Source organism: Benincasa hispida, chromosome 5 (assembly GCF_027475165.1).
Source record: "Benincasa hispida cultivar pf3 chromosome 5, pf3_genome.v1.1, whole genome shotgun sequence".
NCBI lineage: Eukaryota > Viridiplantae > Streptophyta > Magnoliopsida > Cucurbitales > Cucurbitaceae > Benincasa > Benincasa hispida.
In genome coordinates, this window is record NC_143482.1 from 22,872,966 (window position 1) to 22,893,143 (window position 20,178).

The 20,178-nt window shown below is 34.3% G+C and overlaps 1 protein-coding gene and 1 non-coding gene across 4 annotated transcripts; both read right to left on the reverse strand.

Annotated features, from left to right (window-relative positions):
• Nucleotides 1–169: 169 nt before the first annotated feature.
• LOC120078109 (small ribosomal subunit protein uS7) lies at nucleotides 170–2,863 on the reverse strand. Of its 3 annotated transcripts, XM_039032328.2 has the most exons (4): nucleotides 2,742–2,834; nucleotides 2,184–2,314; nucleotides 1,996–2,081; nucleotides 170–1,030 (listed from the first exon to the last, which is right to left on the reverse strand). In XM_039032328.2, exon 4 carries the CDS (start codon nucleotides 1,023–1,025, stop codon nucleotides 402–404), a length of 624 nt encoding a protein of 207 aa, XP_038888256.2. In that variant the 5' UTR covers nucleotides 1,026–1,030; nucleotides 1,996–2,081; nucleotides 2,184–2,314; nucleotides 2,742–2,834; the 3' UTR covers nucleotides 170–401. The 3 variants fall into 3 exon arrangements, with proteins under 3 accessions (XP_038888256.2, XP_038888255.2, XP_038888254.2); XM_039032327.2 differs by lacking the exon at nucleotides 2,184–2,314 and having other exon boundaries at nucleotides 2,742–2,840; XM_039032326.2 differs by lacking the exons at nucleotides 1,996–2,081; nucleotides 2,184–2,314 and having other exon boundaries at nucleotides 2,742–2,863.
• On the reverse strand, nucleotides 2,224–2,320 carry LOC120078873 (small nucleolar RNA snoR116). The gene has a single exon (XR_005482152.1). It is a non-coding gene; the product is annotated as a small nucleolar RNA snoR116 (small nucleolar RNA).
• Nucleotides 2,864–20,178: the final 17,315 nt, after the last annotated feature.

A 20,178-nucleotide genomic window follows, 5' to 3' on the forward strand; every position in this document is an offset into this window, starting at 1 on the left:
CAAGATTTGGCATATGAGATAAACTTCAACAGAGTTTGTAAAGTCCAATTAACATTACACCATTGACGCCAAAAAAAAAAAAAGATAAGATTGAACCATTAGAAGGAAAAAAAAAACCGATACAATATGGACCAAAACATACATTAAAAACCAAAGAAGACAGGTACAATTAAGATAATACTAGAAAACATACTTGAAACTTTAAGAAATACATCATGGATTAGCTTGTTCTGATGGAAACCACAATGATATCAAAACTTCAAAAAGCCTAAAACAAGTAGATATGAATTGTCGTAACAAGGAAACCAACTATAGTGTTCATTAGAAGAATGTAGCCAGACACAAGAAAAAGAACATAAAACTCTTGCTATGCCACATAAAACAAACACTGAAATATAACGTTAACGATTAGCCTTTGCAACTCTCTCAATCTCGTCCTTTTTCTTGATGGCATAACTGTTTGAAGAACCCTTTGCTGCATTAATAAGTTCATCAGCCAAGCATTCTGCAATTGTCTTGATATTCCTGAAGGCAGCCTCACGAGCACCAGTCGTGAGGAGATAGATTGCTTGGTTAACACGGCGCAAAGGGGATATATCCACGGCCTGACGCCTAACAACACCAGCTGAACCAATTCGAGTAGCATCTTCACGTGGCCCACTGTTAACAACGGCATCGACAATGACTTGAATTGGGTTGAGATCAGTTAGAAGATGAATAATCTCCATTGCGTGCTTAATAATCCTGACAGCCATAAGTTTCTTCCCATTGTTCCTACCGTGCATCATAAGTGAATTTGTGAGCCTCTCGACAATTGGGCACTGAGCTTTTCGGAAGCGCTTGACAGAGTACCTCCCAGCAGTGTGGGGTACATAGGTGGCATGTTTGGCAGGTGCAACCCCAATGTAATCAACCAAAGAGATGTCGTTCACCTGGACATCATCAAAGGTCCACCGGTTGAACAGTTTCACATCATGATGAGGCTGGGTCAATTCCTGGTTTACCACATCAACTTCAACAGCCATTATTCCTGAAGAGCATTTATTTACACAAAAAAAGTGAGAACTAGTTGGATTAAACGAGTCATGCACATCCAGATGCCTTTTCCATAGAGAAAATTATAAAGGCAAGGAAACCAAACAACACCAATCCACACGTTCTCTCAAAAGCAACTAACCCCATTCCCCATTCCTAATGGAGAACTTAATGAGTAGAAAAAGAGGGAAAAAAAACACCCGGTATAAATTACCACAAAATTCCATGGATTCCTTTAATAACCAAGGCTTTCCACAAAAGTAATAAATCCGAACTAAAAAATTAGACAAATAAAACTCTACTTATTATTCAATTCACTAATAATAGATTGATATGTGGATCACATAGTATAATTTCGAAAAACGGAGCTTCCTGTCAAAGAAGAGAACAGATGGAAGGCCAGTTGAAAATATTAGTATTCGTCTTTCTCTTTCAATAAAATTAAAATAAGCAAAAGTATTATGTTGAAAACATTTAAAACAAAAACTCCCCATGCTTCAGTAGGAGAGCGGGTTTTCTGAAGGAAAATTGACTTCCCCTAAACACCATCCTCCTCTTCATTGGCAACATGTGTGCAAGTATATAGTGGTACAAGTAATGTGTTCTAAAAATGGAGTAAGCATACTCACAGCTAGAAATAACTTAATACAAATGCACACAACTGCAATAATTCGAATATGACAGAACTTTCTTATAAACTATTAAGGGTTGAAACTACCATACGAGAGATGAGTCTTAAAAGTTGAGATACATTTTGTCACAATATTCACAAGTAAAAGATACCAATGTGAATAATTGTTAAAAAAAAGGTATTTTAATAACAAAAGATGGGGGAAACCCCCTAAATTCATAGCACTGCCCGAGGGTTCTATCCAAATACCCAGAAGACCATTCTAAAATAATTCATTTTGAATAACAACTAAGTAGGATGAATGTTGAATACTCAAAATGTAGGAGCACCTGAATGCACAAGCCTTAACAAAGGTAAGGGAAGTGCCAGAATCTTGGCCCCAAATCCTTGTTGGCAACGTACAGCGCTGATGACACTACAGAAAAGAGCGCCTCAGAGACTCTAATTTATTGCCTTTGGCAATTTCACATTCGATACATTACGAGCAGATTAGCTCAGAAATTGAATATAAAAGAACCTATAAATTGAAAAGGTGAGCTAATCCTTATCGATAAAAGAGGCTCAGAAAGATTCATGTTGACATCAACAAACTCGCCCTAGAAAGAAGGCAAAGCTTTCATAGTTTGATGGTATATGAATTCGTCATCACTGCCATTAACAAATGAAACAAATTTATTGAAACAGTAAACAGTTGGATCAGAATATCAACAAATCTAAAAAAACTTGAACTCATTCACGCAATCAAGGCATAATGGCTGCAAAATGACCGATGGAGAAGTAAAGAGATGAATAAAAATGAATTAACAATTAAATAGGCAAAACTCACATGAGCAAGAGTAATATTAACACAGCAGATCTACAGTATTGCAATACATACATTTCAATCAATTCCTGCAAGTCCCAGAAACAACAAAACTCGAAAAACCCACCACTTAATGGCAACAAAACTAAAACATAAGACGAATGTATGAGAAATTGGGGATGAAATTAACCTACAGTACTGAAGAACTCCAAAGGAAAATAATAACAAAAGAGCAAAACCCAGAGGCTAAAAATATGAAAGGCGGCGTCTTACCGTAGTATGGCGGCAAATGAGGGAAGAGAGAGTGAGGATGAAGGTCAGTAACCGGCCGCCGTCGCCGATTTGCGTATGTAAGGCCCTAGAGAGAAGGGGATGTAAGGAACCCTAAAGTGATATATATACATATTAAAAAGCCGGTTCGGTTCGGACTGAACGATATATTCTCCGAACCGGTCCGGTCTTGACTTTTTTTTTTTTTTTTGTGAAGATGACATTTAATCCTTTTAGAAATTTAAGTCCCAATTTGATAACTATTTCATTTTTTGTTTTTAGTTTTTGAAAAATAAGTCTATTATCTTCCTATTTCGTACATTAATTTGTATTTTTCTTGAGTATAATGATTGAATTTTTAGCCAAATTCTAAAAATAAATACAAGTTTTTAAAACTACTTTTTTTAATTTTCAAATTTTGAATTATTTTTTAAGCCATTGGTAAAATGTAGATAACAAAATAATAGACTTGGAGGTGGGAGCAATATCTATAGACTTAATCTTCAAAAATCAAATGATTATCAAATAAGGCGTTAGAAATTGTTTCTTTACTTTATATCTCTTATTTACATTGCTTTGTTTTAGATATTATTTATGCAATTACTTATTCTAAAGGGCTTGATACTTTTCTTTCAAATTAGCTAGACACTACTTGCACTTATTCTATAAAAAGAACGTAACTTAATTGGTATATTATTTGTACTTTCAACCTCGAAGTTAAAGGTTATCTATTACTTTAAAAAATATATTCTTTTAATGAAAAAAAAAATAAAAAGAGAATTTAATTATAAAATTTTAATCATACAACTTTAATTTATGATTATGAGAATTTTGATAAATCATGAAAAAAATATTTATAAAAATTTTGGAAGTTGAGTAAGGGAAAATAATAGTTATTTTAATTAAGTTTAAAATGTATTACAAAAGAATATATAAATTAAACATGTAGGTAAAAGATATAAACTAAAAATGTTGTACTACTTTTTGAAATTTGTTGTGATAATCATCTTGATAAAAAAAAATATAGTTTTTCTATTTTAATTGGGATGATTTGATCATCTTTTTAATTTCAAACTTTAATATGAACCAAAATAATATTATTTTCAAATAAACATGCTCATTTAGTTAAAAGATGTATTTGATATTTTGATTTGGATACTTGATTGTCCTCTTAATTTTAAAGTTTAATTTAAATAAGAAAAAAAATGAAAACGAAGAGATATTTGTAGTGGGAAAATTGGAGGACATGATGCCTACTTTTAGAGTTTGAAAGGGAAAAAAAAACTTAGAAGCTCAAAAATAGGATTTTTTTTTTTTTCTTTTAGCGTGTGTCAAGGGATCGAATCCTGTAATGGAAACAAATGATCCCTTTACAATTAATTTTGAAAAACGTTAATACATAAAAGAAAACATGCAATGGTTAAGCACATAAAAAATACAGGAATGGGATTACCTTTGAAGATCTTTTTCTTTCTCTTCTCCAAGTCTTGAATAAAAACACGAATTCCCCTTCTCGTTCAGGACACCACAAAAAAAGACTCCCCTACAATTCTCTTGGCCAAGAACCTAGTTGTGGGGAACCTTTCCGTAAGGAGAGGGAATTATAGCGAAAAACTCCTATGTGTTTTGCCTTTTTGTTTTTGAGAAAATTTTGAGAGAATGTTTTCTCGAGGGAGAGAGCGTGTAAATTATACATAAAAATTCCAATCCTTTAGAAGAGAGGAGGGAAGTTACATCTTACCTCCCCACTCTCTTGCATGAGAGTTGGTTTTTTTAATTTATTTTAATTAATTAATTATATTAATAATTATTTAATTTAATTTAATTTAATATCATATATTTAAATAAATCTATATTTGAATCATATTCAAATGTACATCTATTTTATAACTTATAGTTTTAATATGAATCGAACTCATATTATTGAATATTTGAATCTTATCTAAATAAATTAAATCTCTCATATTATATAGTTTAATGTTGAATCTTATTCAAAATTAACTTTGTATTATAACGTATATGAAGGAACTCTTATCCAAGAGTACCTCTGAGCGGAAGCAAGATCGTTCCAAATTCATTATGACAGAAATACCGCATTCACAGTATAACATACAAGTCATGCATTTAACAACAAATTACGGCATGCTTTCAAACTTAAACAACAAAAGAAAGAGATACATACCAGTTGAAGAACTCTTCTTCTCTGAACTCTCGCTCTCGTCAATCCAGCAGATCTCATTGTCGCTGAGATCGTCAAGCCTATTGTCCACCAAATCTCATTGTCGTCTACCAACGAATGGACTTCACACGAACAAGCAACAACGACAGACACAACTACTCGGAAACCTCGGTATTCTTGGAGTGAGAATCCAGGAGGTGTGGGCTTTGTTGGATTTGATTGAGGGAAGGAGGTAGGAACGATCGTTTACCACGACCAAGCAAGTGGGAGATATTTGAAGTTTATCGGTATAGACGATCATTTAGTAAAATCGCTCGGGCGCGCGATCGTTTAACAAATGCTTCGCGATCATTTAGATAAAGCACGCATGTACACAATCTTTTAGTAAACTTTGAGCTATCATGTATGCAATCGTTTGCTAGGCGACAGATAGTGTACTAATTCGTGTAGCGATTAACCGATCTCTTATAAAATGAAAACCATTTTCATTTTATCCTTCAGTTACGAAAACTGATTGCAACCCCCCACTATCTCATTCGGTTACGGAGAAAAAACCGCCAACAATTATCCTATAGTTGTTTATTAGAAATAAATATAATCATATTATATTTATAACCTATAGTTTAATATCACATCAAATGCAACTTATAAACTATAGTTATTTTCTCCTCCACTAGATATAAATCATATTTATATCATTTTCCTCCAATTAATGTATCTCATATATCATGTCAATTATATCATATATAATTGACCCGTTTAATTATATCATATATACTTAAGTTCACTCTTGTCAATTTGAACACTTCAAACTTACCCAAAAACTGATACTCAACTTGAATCCATTGAGCTACCAAGAGGACCTTGTGACGTCCCAAAAGATTGTAAGGTAAAATCCATCTTGTTCCTTTTTATTTTTGGGTTTGATAATACATGATAAGTGGTTAGGGGATTTTGGAAAAAATATATATATATTTATATATATTTTAAAAAAATTATTATGTATATTTCTTTAAGGAAAAGGGAGGAGTTAAGGTTTAGTGGCATACAATTGGTTATAAATGTGGAATTAAAGAGTCCTTGGTTTGCTGCAGAGAAAATAAAGGAAAGAAAATTTTATTTTTTCTCTCCTTCTTCTTCCTTCCAGCCCCCCCTCGCAAGACCCTTCTTCCCCAACTCGTTTTCGCCAGCTCTACATGGTTTGACAGGTCGTCGGTCGTCTGAACGCCACCGCCTCCTCACAATCGTCGTCCGCGTTGTTCACGCCTCAGCTCAGTCGCACCGATCGCGCCTTAACTCTCCGCCGCTCGCACCTCAGTTTTCTGCCAACGCCATGCCATCCCCTGTTCCACTTCCGCTCATTCCGTGGTGAAGCTCGGTCGCTCGAGGAGTCCGCCCGAAGCCGCCATCGACCGCGCCAAGAAGCGTCCAGACCATTCGTCAACCCGAAACAGCGATTGACGAACCGAGGCTGCAAACTCGTTCATCCAAACCCAAAGCGTCCAACCATGCCTTGCCGAGTTCGCCAGTCGCTGACCTAACCCAAGTGTCGTTCACCAATTCTGACGCGGGTAGTTCCGATTGTTGCCAAATTGTGTTTGGTTCCATGTGATTCTTCTGTTTGGGGTAAGTTTCGAGTTCCTTTGGTAGGCTCATGGTCATTGGCTGTATTGGGCCAAAGCAATTTTTTATTATCCATGGAATTTTGTGGTTGGATTCAGGAGTTGTGGTGGTGAAGGAAGTTTTCAAGCGGAGTGAAGGTTCGTTTTGGGGCAGCTCAGTATCCTTAGGTAAGTGGATGCAGTGTCAATGCTTTTGTAGGTGGGTTATGCTACTATGTTTTGTGTCAAACTGTTGTTATAATTGTGTGGCCAGGTTGGACGGTTTATTTGGAGTGTTGGAAGATCGTTCGAGTGTGTGGGTTTCGTTGCTTTCGTGCTTGCATTGGAATTTGCTCGTTGGGTCAAACTTAGGTAAGTGGTTTACTACCGGTCCCTCGAACCTAGGTAAGTGGAATAAAATATTTTGATATGCCTGCTGGTCAAATGAAAATTTTCGAAGCTTACGCTTATGTCACTGTATGTCAATGTTGTATGTTGTCGCAAAGTTTGATGGATGGATAAATTGTGAACTGTTGGGTGATCTTAGCATGATTTATGACCTTGTTTGTATGCTTATGTCTGTTTTAGATTTCAGTGACTGTTAGTATTACCATTGGGCTATGCACATCGTATGTTGTGAACCTTTGGGCCCACACCCTATGCTTATTTACGGTGTCCTTTTGAGACCACCACTTATGTTTATGTTTGTGATCTTTTGGTCACTACTTATGAAAGCGTGCCTTTGGGTTCACCCCTTATGCTATCATTGAATGGGCCTAGTAATGGGTCACTTACTGGGTATATTTTTATACTCATCCTTTTCTTTTCATGTTTTTCAAGTAAGGGTAAAGATAGGCAAGCGCATGATAAGAGGGATCCGTGACCTGACCATTTGGACGGATTATTGCTTCTGCACTTAGGTTTCATGTACTAGAGTCTAGTTTAGGAGTTAAGCATTTTACAATCTTATGAAATATTCATTAATTTTATTTAATTGTTATTTATTTAAAAGTTGGGTTACGGGTTCCCCGAACGGTTATTTTTTTCTCTTCTTTGCTTATTTGAACATTATTTAATTAAATAAAAATTGTATCTCCTTTATTTTATTATTCTTTAAGAAAATGTATTGTCGAGCCTATGCAGCATAAAGTAACATCCCAGAAACATACTAGAAATTTGGGTCGTTACAGACTTTATGGACTTATGGCTCGAAGCTCTAACGGTATGTGAATAGCTGACTAAACTCTTTAGCCACGAGATCCACCATCCATTAACTTTCGGATACTCCACTAAAGACCGATAGCTGCATTCTTCTCACGACAGATATATTTCTGTATCCATCGGATATAACTAGTCAACAGTATGATAACCCTTAACAGATGCTCGGAAGTACAGTTGGGCCAATTTATTGTTTTGCCCCTATAGTTACATCTAACTTCTTAAGTACCAATGAACCCTCTAATGAACAATACAACATAATCCTACTATGTGTGGATACCTCTCGGGCAATGAGAAGGTGTGTGGCGCCACATCGTTCAAGCCTCGAAATTAGCCCTTAAGGGAGAAATTTATCTACTTACCCCTGCTTTGGGGAATGAGTGAATTCCATCTTGTGTAGTTGAGTTCCCAGCTCCCAAATCAGACGAATCCCCAAAGTGGTAGGTTTGAGTCAACAATCTGTCCACTCGCACCCATGCAAATCCAAGGACCACCCTCAAAGGCAGAAGTTCCCAACTCACTTAGGATTGAAGTCATATTACCTATGGTCATCCTAGTGAACTGAAGTCTCTGTCATGAACGACGTTATATAACGAGACTATAACACTTCATGGTCCGATCTTATACAAACTCTTTTGTATAGGATGCTCTCGCTTGTATGTCTCCACATGAATGATCAGGATCAGACCATCTGTAGCAAGTCACAACACTTGTAACTATTCTACAAAGCGAACCGCATCCGTAGCGTTATCAGGATAAGGTTTTCCTTCTATATCCATATACTACAGACCATTTTGGTTATCACTTAAGGCATAATCCACTTGTACGTCTCCACATACATGCTTAAGTCACATCGAAAACCAGAGATCTTAGTTCATTGGTATGTGGTAAAGCAATCAAAATATCTAATGTTCCATAGACAATAATGAAGAAAAATATCATATATTATTACATCACAAGCGTTTGTTCAATACAGTGTTTACAAACTACAGGACCCAACGAGAGTTTAGGGTATCAACCCCAACAGTATCTATATACATTACATAAATTGTATCATATACAATTAACATTTTTTTTCCTTAATCAATTTGAGCACATCAAAACCTTTCAAAACTAATGATCCTTAGTTTATCCATTGTGTGTTAGCAGAGGAACGTAATGGAACTACAGTTATAAGCTTTAATGATTCGAGATTAATTAATTAAATTCACAACATTCATTAACCATAGCTGCACTTTTATGAACTGCAAAATGTTTTGTGTCCACTGATATAACCATTACAAGTAAGTATATCCTTCATGATTCGTTCGTAATTACATTTGGGTAAAATTATCGTTTTACCCCTATAATTACCTCTCACTCCTTAAGTACCATTAATCTTCTAATGAACAATCGGTTTATGGTTCAACTGTAAACCATGTCCCTCCCGGGTCAATGAGAGGGTGGGGCTTTATTATTGAAGACCTAAAGTCAATGCTTAAAGGAGCAACTTATCTACTTACCCTAAAGATAGGAATGAATGAATTCTATCTTGTGTAGCTATGTTCCCAACTCCCGGCTCGATCTCGTCTCCAAAATGTTAGGCATATTGAGTCGGCAACTTGAGTCACTCTCACCTATAAAAATCAAAGGATGATACCTCACAGGCAGGAGTCGATACTCACTTAGAATTGAGACTGAGTTACATATGGTCATTGTTTGAAATATTAATCTCTTCAATCAACGATGTTACAAAAAGAGATTAAATATTATGTGGTCCAATCTTATACAAACTCTCTATATAAGATACTCTCATTCACATATCTCTACATGAACGATTTGGATGAAATCATTTGTAACGTTTACAAAGTGGGTCATATCCATAGTGTTACCAGGATAAGGCGCCCAACTTTATCCGTATACTATAGACCTTTTAGATTATGACTTAAACATGACTCACTTGTATGTCAACTACATAATATTCAAGTTACATTAAATAATCTTGATCTTAGTTTATTAGATTGAGTTACACAAGTCTAAATATCAAATACAAAAATACTTAATTTTATTAAATAAATAATTTGTTTACAATGTATAAACCACAAGTTTAAGACATAAATTGAAGGGATCGAATCCCCAGCAGAAGCAATTAATCTCTATCTTCATGAATTATTTGTTCCTCTTCTAGGTTGCATAAAATTATTTTTTTCCTCTTCCTCTCACGTTTTCTCTTCCTTCAACTTGTCTTTCTTGTTCAACTAAATCAATCACTTCCTTATCTTCTTGTAAAGCATGTTCTTCTCTTTGTTGTTGTGTCCTCCTTTCTTGCATATTTCCACCATGCACTGAATTGCTTGAAGAATAGCGTATTAGGATCTTGTACTTGTGGTACTCCATCTTGTGACATTTTTAAGTTGGTAATAAAAGGGGCTTCGCCACACTTCTCACTAATTTCACTCAATGACACTCGTGTTTATCACTCGAAGGGCAAGTTTTTTATACTAGGTCAAAGATGTAAGGGTTGACTTAAATTTTGGTGCACTCTTGTTAGAAGCTTAATGTAACCAATTCAAATGATCAAATCTCACAAACTAAGACTAGAATAACTCAATCTTAGGAACAACAACTCAAAAATATGAATAAATTAAGAATCTAAAAACAAACTTTTCATGTGTCTTGAATCTTGAACACTTTTTTTGCTGCTTTTTAATTTTTTTTGCTAATTTTTTTGCTCTTTTTTTTTTTTTAAAAATGATCCAAGAGCAAATTTGAAGAAGATTTCAAGACAATTTGTAGTATGTCTTTGCACGAAAAAAGAAAATTGAGAAACAAAACAAATTGAAACAAAGTAAAGATATTTTACCTCTAGAGTCAACCAAGGATGATGACCAAATTCTCTGATATAAAATGATAATCCCTTATAATGTTCGATGGATACAAAGCTAGAGGTCCTTCTAGTATCCTTGCAACTCTCATAAATAAAGCTAACTTAACGAGTTGATTCAAACCAAGAGCTTATTTAGAAGTGAAGGACTGTGAGGTCCAGATGCAGAAGCAGGATCGGTCCCAAAATTAGAATTTCACATAATCAAATTTCATAGAACATAAATTATGCATATCAATAGAAAATTATAGCATGCTACAAGAAGGAGAAAAGGGTTAGAAATTCATACTCTTGAAGACAAAACCTCTTCACGAAATCCTTCTTTCTGAACCATTCACGTACGAACCAAGAACCAACCACAAGGACACCACCAATTGGAGTTATTCTTTTTTGGGTAGAGAATTCTCTAGAGTGTGTGGACTCTGAGTTTTGGGAGAGGGAGAATAGATTTTAGAGAGAGAAAATTTCTTAGGAGAATGTATTCTAGAAAAACTTACACAAAGAGAGACTCTGCAATTCTTCAATCAAGAAGATGAAGATACCACCCTTTTCTGAATCACATTCCCACATACGATTAAGAGAGAAAAGAGGGGGAGGGAGTTACAACTCCCTCCCATATTTATTTCAAAAATTAATATAATATTCAAAATAGTTTAATAAAATAATTTAATAAATTATTTAATATATATTTATATGATAACCACCTTATCATATAATATATATTAAACTATACGTTATATCAAATTTAACACATAACCTATAGTTTTTATATTGTATCAAATACAATATAACCTATAGTTTGTTTCTCTTTCATTAATGCATGCATTTAATATAAATCACATTTATACTAAACTTAATTATATGAATCTCATCCATATAATTAATATTTGAATCATATTCAAATATTTATTTCCTCTTAGATAAACTTTATATTTAATGTATCAAATACATTATATAAATTATATCACATATAATTAATTTAATTTAATTATATCACATGATCATTTAGGTTATCATTTAAACATGTTCCACCTATATGTCTCTACATATAGGTGCATCTCGATCTTGGAATATAAGATTTGATCCTATGATAAAATCTTATGGCTTTGATCAGAATGTTGATAAGTCTTGTGTTTACAAGAAAGTCATCAACAACTCAGTAGCTTTCCTCGTGTTGTATATGCTGATGAAAAATTAAGTGTCAATTACTCGACAACTAAAATCTTGGGGACGTAATATGCGATGCATGTTCTTAATGTATGCGTTGATTATCATGCATTGTTGGTCATGCTTGGGAAGTCTATGCGACAACAAATGTATGCATGACCATGCGTTCCTGTCACAAGTTTTCTTGCACTCACGCCAAGTATAACACGAACGCAAGTTTCTCGGGTGATCCGAGGTCGAACTCAGGGACTTGTAGCTAGACGAATGCAGTAATGTGCATGCGACGATTGAATAAAAGAATAATGGAGGGGACGCTAAGCTAACACTACTCCTACTCCTAACTAACAGACAACGCAATGAGAATATGAATGAGAGGTAAAGACACAACAACTATTGACAGGAAGTAAATGGATGGAAAAATAGATAAAATGTGGAGATGTCTTCATTGAAACCCTTAAGAGTGATCGCAAGAGCAACCTCAGCCAACGCAAGCTATGCGATCATACTACACACACTAAAAGCCTAAATCTAGGACGTATGCAGTGTGTATGCATAAATGTCGAGATGACCGCATACAGCCACCATATCCTACTTCCTGGACGCAGCCATTGTCCTCTCAGTAGGGTGCATACGTTGTGTAATAACAAACGGAGCTTATTCCTAAGTCTCTATTCTTGCTTATGCAAACCTAATCTAACCCTCTCGAGCATCGATTCTAATCTAGCTCTCTCAAGTCTTAGGTTCTTTCTTTAGACTCTCTCTCGAGCAACTCTAAATGTGTGATGGGCGCATACATAAGACAAGATAATCACACAAACTTGGCTGACGCAAGATTATTCCTATCTCTAGTGAACAATAGTTTACATTGCTTAATGCAACCAACCACTTACCCTCCCAGGCAATTAGTTGTTGTTGACTTTACTCATAGACAAGCGTTGCGTTCGCCTATAAAAGGCATTGCTACAGCTTCACACCAAGAAAATAAGGTTTCCTCACACACTCACGCAACGCACACCTCTCGGTGATTTGCTACATGCTTCATATCTTTAATCCACATGACTAAGTATGCAATACTCTAGCAATCTCACTAAGTGATGCAATGAAAGTTAAGGATGCTAAGTAAAGAATATGGAGATGGAATCGAAGGAGACACGGAAATGCATTGAACACATAAGGTATTAATTCCTTAATCAAAAATGTAATATAATACAATATAAGAAACAAAGAGAAAATGAAATGACCGACTGGAAGCAATGACTTGCTTCCAACGGATGTGCATCAAGGCTACTGGTGGTGCCATAGATGGGCAGTGGAGCTGACTCTCTCGAGATCTAGCTTCGGTCGTTACTCGGAATGGATGATGGAGATGAAGAACTCTCAAGCTTTCTTCTCACGCATTAGTCTGGATCACAAGTATAACCCTGGATGAGTTGAAATTCTGCTCATCAGCTTCTTTATATAGAGCTTGGATCGTCGACAGCATTAATGGACTACTCTGATTCTGATATTCGCAGCGCGTTAGTCCTTTTCTGAATCTCTACTGCTAACGGTGTGATAGGTGAAATGTCAACATCATCTTTTGATTTCCTCGAGATATGCGCTGATGTGTTTATTTCACCAGCCTTGCGTTGATCCCTTTATTATGCATTATCGTGTAGCCGCAATCATGTAGTGACCGCATTCGCTTAATACCACGACTTCTGCACGATGACTGCAATCGCTTGACGATCGTAACGCCTATGCGATGGACGAATGCGACTGATTACCGCAACACCCATGCATTGATCGAATGCGTTCGCCTTTGCGATGGAGACTTTCTCCGCATGCGGTCGTCTATGCAGTAGTTTGGCTTCCGCATTTGTATCCACTTTTTGCATTAGCTACAAAAATAGACAATTCAGCGTATAATAACGCATAATAATTGGTTAGCCGAGATTCTTAATGTTGAACACCGCAAGCTCATTTTCTCATGAATTCTTAACATAATTGTCGTATATACTGCTTAACAGCCTTCATAATTATAAATAAAAGGCCTAAGATGACATGCATTTCTGCATGTCATCAGTATGTGAATGATATCCTATGCATGTCATCAGTATGTGGATGGTATCCTACTCATTGGGAATGACGTAGGTGTTATGACTTCTGTAAAGAAATGGTTGGCAGCTCAATTCCAAATGAAAGATTTGGGATAGACGCAGTTTGTTCTAGGGATCCAGATTATCAGGGATTGTAAGAACAAAAGGTTGGCCTTGTCTCACGCATCGTATATTGACAAAATGCTTGTCAGATATTCGATGCACAATTCCAAGAAGGGTTTATTACCTTTCAGGTATGGAATTGTATTGTCTAAAGAACAGTGTCCTAAGACTTCTCAAGAAGATAAGGAAATGAGATTAGTTTCCCATGCATCGGTTGTTGGTAGCCTTATGTATGTAATATGTACTAGACCTAACATTTTCTATGTAGTAGGGATTGTCAGTCAATATCAATCCAATCCAGGATTAGATCACTAGACAGCGGTCAAAATAATCCTTAAGTATCTTCAGAGAACGAGGGACTATATGCTTATGTATGGAGATAAGGATTTGATCCTTACAAGATACACAACTCTAACTTTCAGAATGATCGAGATTCTCAGAAATCCACATCAGGGTCAGTATTAGAGGAGCTATAGTTTGGCCAAGAATAAAACAATGATGCATCGTCGACTCTACTATGGAAGCTGAATATATAGTTGCTTGTGAAGTTGCTAAAGAGGTTGTTTGGCTTAAGAAGTTCCTTACTGATTTAGAAGTTGTTCCAAATATGTCTTTGCCCATCACACTTTATTGTGATAACAATGGTGCTGTGAAAAATTCAAAGTAACCAAGGAGTCATCGAAGAGGCAAACACATTGAATGGAAATATCACTTGATTCGGGAGATTGTGCATTGAGGTGATGTGACTGTCATGAAGATTGCTTCAAAGCACAATGTTGTTGATCCCTTTACAAATCTCTCACGGCTAAATTATTCGAGGGCCATCTAGTCTACGGGATATGCGGCATATTGTCTAAGGCAAGTGGGAGATATTACTGGGCTATAGTGTATGCCTAAGTTTATTATATTTTGTACTTTATTGGTATTGTACATTATGCTCCCTAGGCTTTAGGACAAGTGGGAGATTGTTAGGATTGGTGTTCTAAATCTCTTGTATTCTCTTAGTTTGTAAACATTGTATAAACAAATTGTTATTAATAAAATAATTGTTGTTTTATGAGCACACACTCAATCCAATAAACTAAGATCTTAGGTTATTTTATGTAATTTATGTTGGGATTGTGTCCTAATTCTTCCGGAGTCTTGTAGTTTGTAAACAGTTTGTACGCATTGTTATTAATAAAATAAGTGTTATTTTATTTGTATTTACTTATATCTAATAAACCAAGATATGTTGTTATTTCATATAAACATAAGCATGTATGTGAGACATACAAGTGAATCATGCCTTAAGTAATAACCTAATAGGTTTGTAGTATAAGGATAAATAAGGGAGACCTTATCCTAGTGACACTTTGGATACAACCCGCTTTGTAAAGTTTTACAAATGGTATGATCTCCTTACCATTCATGTGGAGACATGCGAGCGGGGGTATCCTATTCAAAGAGTTTGTATAAGACCGAACCACAAGATAGTCTCTTTATATAACGTTTTTTATATTTGAGACTTACATCTCACTAAAATGATCATAGGTGACATGACCTTAATCCTGAGTGTTTTGGGAACTTCTGCCTATGAAGGCGGTCGTTTGATTGGTATGGGTGAGAGTGGCCAAATTGTCAACTCAACAAGCCTACCTTTTTGCGGATTTGTTTGATTGAGGAGCTGGGAACTCAGTTACATATGACGGAATTCACTCTTTCCCCAAAGCAGGGGTAAGTAGATAGATTGTTCCTTTAAGGGCTGATTCCGGGTCTTGAACACAATAGCCACATCCTCTCTTTGAGAGAGGACCCAGTCATAGTAGGACTATGACTTATTGTTCATTAGAGAAATCAGTGGTACTTAAGGAGTTAGATGTAACTACAGGAAAAAAACAGTAAATTGGTCCAACTGTACTTACGAGCGATTTGTGAAAGGTTATCGCACTGTTGATTGGTTGATATGGACACAGAAATATATCTGTAGTGAGAAGAGTGTAGCTATCGGTCTTTAGTGGAGTGCTCAGCAATTAACAGATGGTGGATCTTGTGACTAAAGAGTTTAGTCAGTTATTCACGTACTGTTGGAGCTTCAAGCTACAGGTCCATGAGGTCCTTTTGGTAGCTCAATAGGTTCAAGTTGAGAATAAGATTTTGGTTGATTTGAAGTGTTCAAATTAACAAGAGGAAATTCAATTATATGTGATATAATTGATATGATGTATTAGATACATTAATTGGAGGAATTAATATAAATATGATTTATATTATGTACCATAAAATAGAAAAAGAACTATGGTTTATATGTTTCATATGATGAAATATTAAAACTATAGGTTATAAATATAATATAATAAATTAGTTATCATATTTATTTATAATATATTAATTATATGATAATTAATTCTTTTTCTCTAATAACCGATTTGAGTGAGAGGTTATTGGAAGTTTTATGGTAACCATGAGATAAAAGGAATTTTTTTTTTCCAAAATTAGAGGTTAATTCATTCGGGAAATTCTCACGGAAAAAGGCTATCAAGTAAAAAGAGTTTTTACTAAGAAATAGTCATTAAGAGCATACACGATTGTCTAAGAGTTTACTATAGATAGTTACTCGTTGATTGTTGCTACTCGATCGAGTAGCAAAGTCTATACGATAGGCTTCCATTATCTAAACGATCGAGTACATTGTCTATACGATAGATAGTGTTCATATCTCCCACTTACTCAATCGTATACCTCCTATCTTCCTCAATCCAAGATCATACAGAGTCCACAACTCCTGGATTCTCACACTGAGAATACCAAGGTATCACTTATGGTGGTGTGCTAACTCAGTTCGTGAATTGAGTTGGACTCGATTGGGTTCGAGGAGCATTCAGACGTTCGTGGAGGTGGCTATTCTGTTCGTTGTATCCGAGTGTTATTCTGGACGCATTGGAGACTGATCAAGGGATACTTGAAGAATAGTTCTTCAAGGTACACATACTCTATCCCTTGTATCCTCTTATAGCATGCTGTAATTTCTGATCATACATAACATGTTTGTTTTCGTTTAAGACTGTAATTGTTGTGTTCATTCTAAATGGGATTTGGAACGATCCACTTCCGCTGCTCATGGAGATCTCTATTTAGATTTCCTTCATATATGTGATATAATTAATATAATGTATTTGATACACTATAATATAAAGTATTTTGAGAGAAATTTGAATATGATTCAAATATTAATTATATGAATGAGATTCATATAATTAAATTTAATATAAATGTGACTTATATTAAATACCATAATTAGTTTAGAGGGATTAAATTTTGAATATGATTCAAATATTAATTATATGGATGAGATTCATATCATTGAATTTTGTATAAATATGATTTATATTAAATATCATGTAATGTTAAGATAAAATAAAACTATAGGTTATATTGTATTTGATACAATATAAAATTATAGGTTATATGTTGTATTTGATACAATATAAAATTATAGGTTATATGTTGTATTTGATATATATATATAATAATAATTAATTAATTAATTTAATTTTAAATTTAATTAAAGAGAATGAGTTACAACTAAATTTTATATTATAACGTATCAAATATATTATAATAATTATATCATATATAATTAAGTTGAACTAATTATATCATATATAATTAATTCCCTCAATTAATATGAACAATTCAAATTAATCAAAAATTAATTCTCAATAATTCTTATTGAGCTATAGAGTAGACCTGATGGAATTGTAGATTGAAGCTCCAATGGTACTTGAATAATTAGTTAAACTTTTTTGACTAATTAATTAGTTATTCAACACATTAACTGTCGGTCACTCCACTAAATACCGATAGCTGCACTCTTCGCACTACAGATATATTTATGTGTCCATTAGATATAATCAATCAATAGTGTGATGACCCTTCACAAATTGCACATAAGTACAGCTGGGTCAAAAGTATTATTTTGCCCACATCTAACTTCTTAAGTACCACTGAACCCTCTATTAAACAATAAGTCATAGTCCAATTATGTCCAAACCTCTTTCGGGCTAAGAGATGGTGTGGCGCCATATTGTTCAAGCCCTGGAATCAGCCTTTAAAGGAGAAATTTATCTACTTACCCCGACATTAGGGAATGAGTGAATTTTGTCTTGTGTAGGTGTGTTCCCAGCTCTCCAATCAGACGAATCCCCAAATTGGTAAAGCTTATTGAGTCAGCGATTTGGCCACTCTCACCCATACAAATCAAAGGACCGCCTTCATGGACAAGAGTTTACAACTCACTCAGGATTCAAGTCATGTCACCTATGGTCATCTTGGTGAAATGTAAGTCTATATTATTAACGACATTATATAATGAGACTAATCATTTCATGGTCCGGTCTTATACAAACTTCTTTGTATAGGATACTCCCGCTCACATGTCACATGATCAGATCATTTGTAACACTTTATAATAATTGTAACATTTACAAAGCGGGTCGTATTCGTAATGTCACCAGGATGACATCTAGCCTTATCCATCTACTACAGATCATTTAGGTTATCACTTAAACATGATCCACATGTATGTCTCTACATACATATTTAAGCTACAAAAGATAATCTTGGATGTTAGTTTATTGGTTTTGTGGATTAATGCTACAAAATGTCAAATAAAATATCTTAGATTTTATTAAATAAATAAATCGTTTGTACATTACAATTACAAACTACAGGACCCACGAGATTTAGGGCATCAACCCCAATAAGAAGGATGAATAACTCTTAGATCGAACTTAGAATCTACAAAGGTCACTCAAAGATCCTAAAACAACTCATTTCAGAATTAGTTTGATCAAAACTAATCTAATGAATAGATTTAAACATCAAACCTAAAGCAAGATTTGAATGAAAATACAACCCCTAATGGGTTGAATAAGCACAAACATTTTAATATCAATTGTCTAAGTTTTAGAGAGCATTACATGCCTTTTTAAAGGTCAAAAGATCGTGCATAAGACCAAGAACTCAAGAGTTGTTCAAACGCAATTATTTACAAACGGTAGAAAATAAGACCTAGGAACTTAAAATTTAATTACATATTAAATAATCAGTCAAAATGCAAAACTAAAAATGTAGAAAGTCTCCAAATTTTCTTAATTAACTCCTCTAGAAGGCGGCAAAGTTGATTTGCACGTTTGATAAGGTTTGACTTCATGTTTTCCCATGCAATGCACACTTGACATCATTTTTTTCACAAAACCGATGTGCTTTTTTTGTCCATCGTGCCATCTCATGTCTTCTTGACTCATTGAACTAACATTATATATAAGTTTGGACTCAAAATTATTTATCAGTTATTGTAAATTTGCTAGCTTTTGAAGATGTAGTGTGAAAGCATCTTGAATCTTCTTCGCCTTACTTCTTATAATTGCTCCCTTGGGTACATGCAATGGTTCAATGGTTAATTGAATTCACATAAAAGATTTTGACTTTAAAATTAGTTTAAAATCGAGAATAATATTGTGTAAGATTAAGTTTTCAAGGTTTCTGTTTGCATAGAAAAAATAAAATATTTTTTTAAATTAAAATTTGAAAATTTGAAATTAGGAGAAGAATCAAATATTAAGAAAGAATTATTATAAAATTTTATACAAAAATAGAAAAGTAATATTTTAGTTTAAATTAAAGTTTGAAATTGAAAAGGATAACCACATCATCGAAATCAATTTAAAAAATTAATATAAATAATATTATCACAATTTTTTTTAAAAAAAACCTGTGTAAATTAAAGTTTAAAATGAAGAGAACAATCGAATCATTCAATTCAAATAAATAAAAAATAGAAAAATATTTGGATAATTGTTTTACATGATAAAATTCCTAAAAATATTTTCAAATATAGCAGAATATCACTATCTATGAATGATAAACCGCGATAGACAGCAATATATTTCTGGCAATCGTGATAGACTTCTATCACCGATAGACACGACATTTTCCTATATTTGTAAATAATTTGTCTCATTTCCTCTTATTTGAAAATAACCCAAAATATTTTGGTTAGTTAGAGACTAATCAATGCATCCATGAAAAAATAAAAATAAATAAAAAATAAATAATTAGCACAACATTGTATAACTATGTTCCATTTGTTAACGTGCAACACACATAGTATCAAACTAATAGGCCCAAGTAGCTATCAGTCATTCCCAACACTTTAGCTCCTTACATT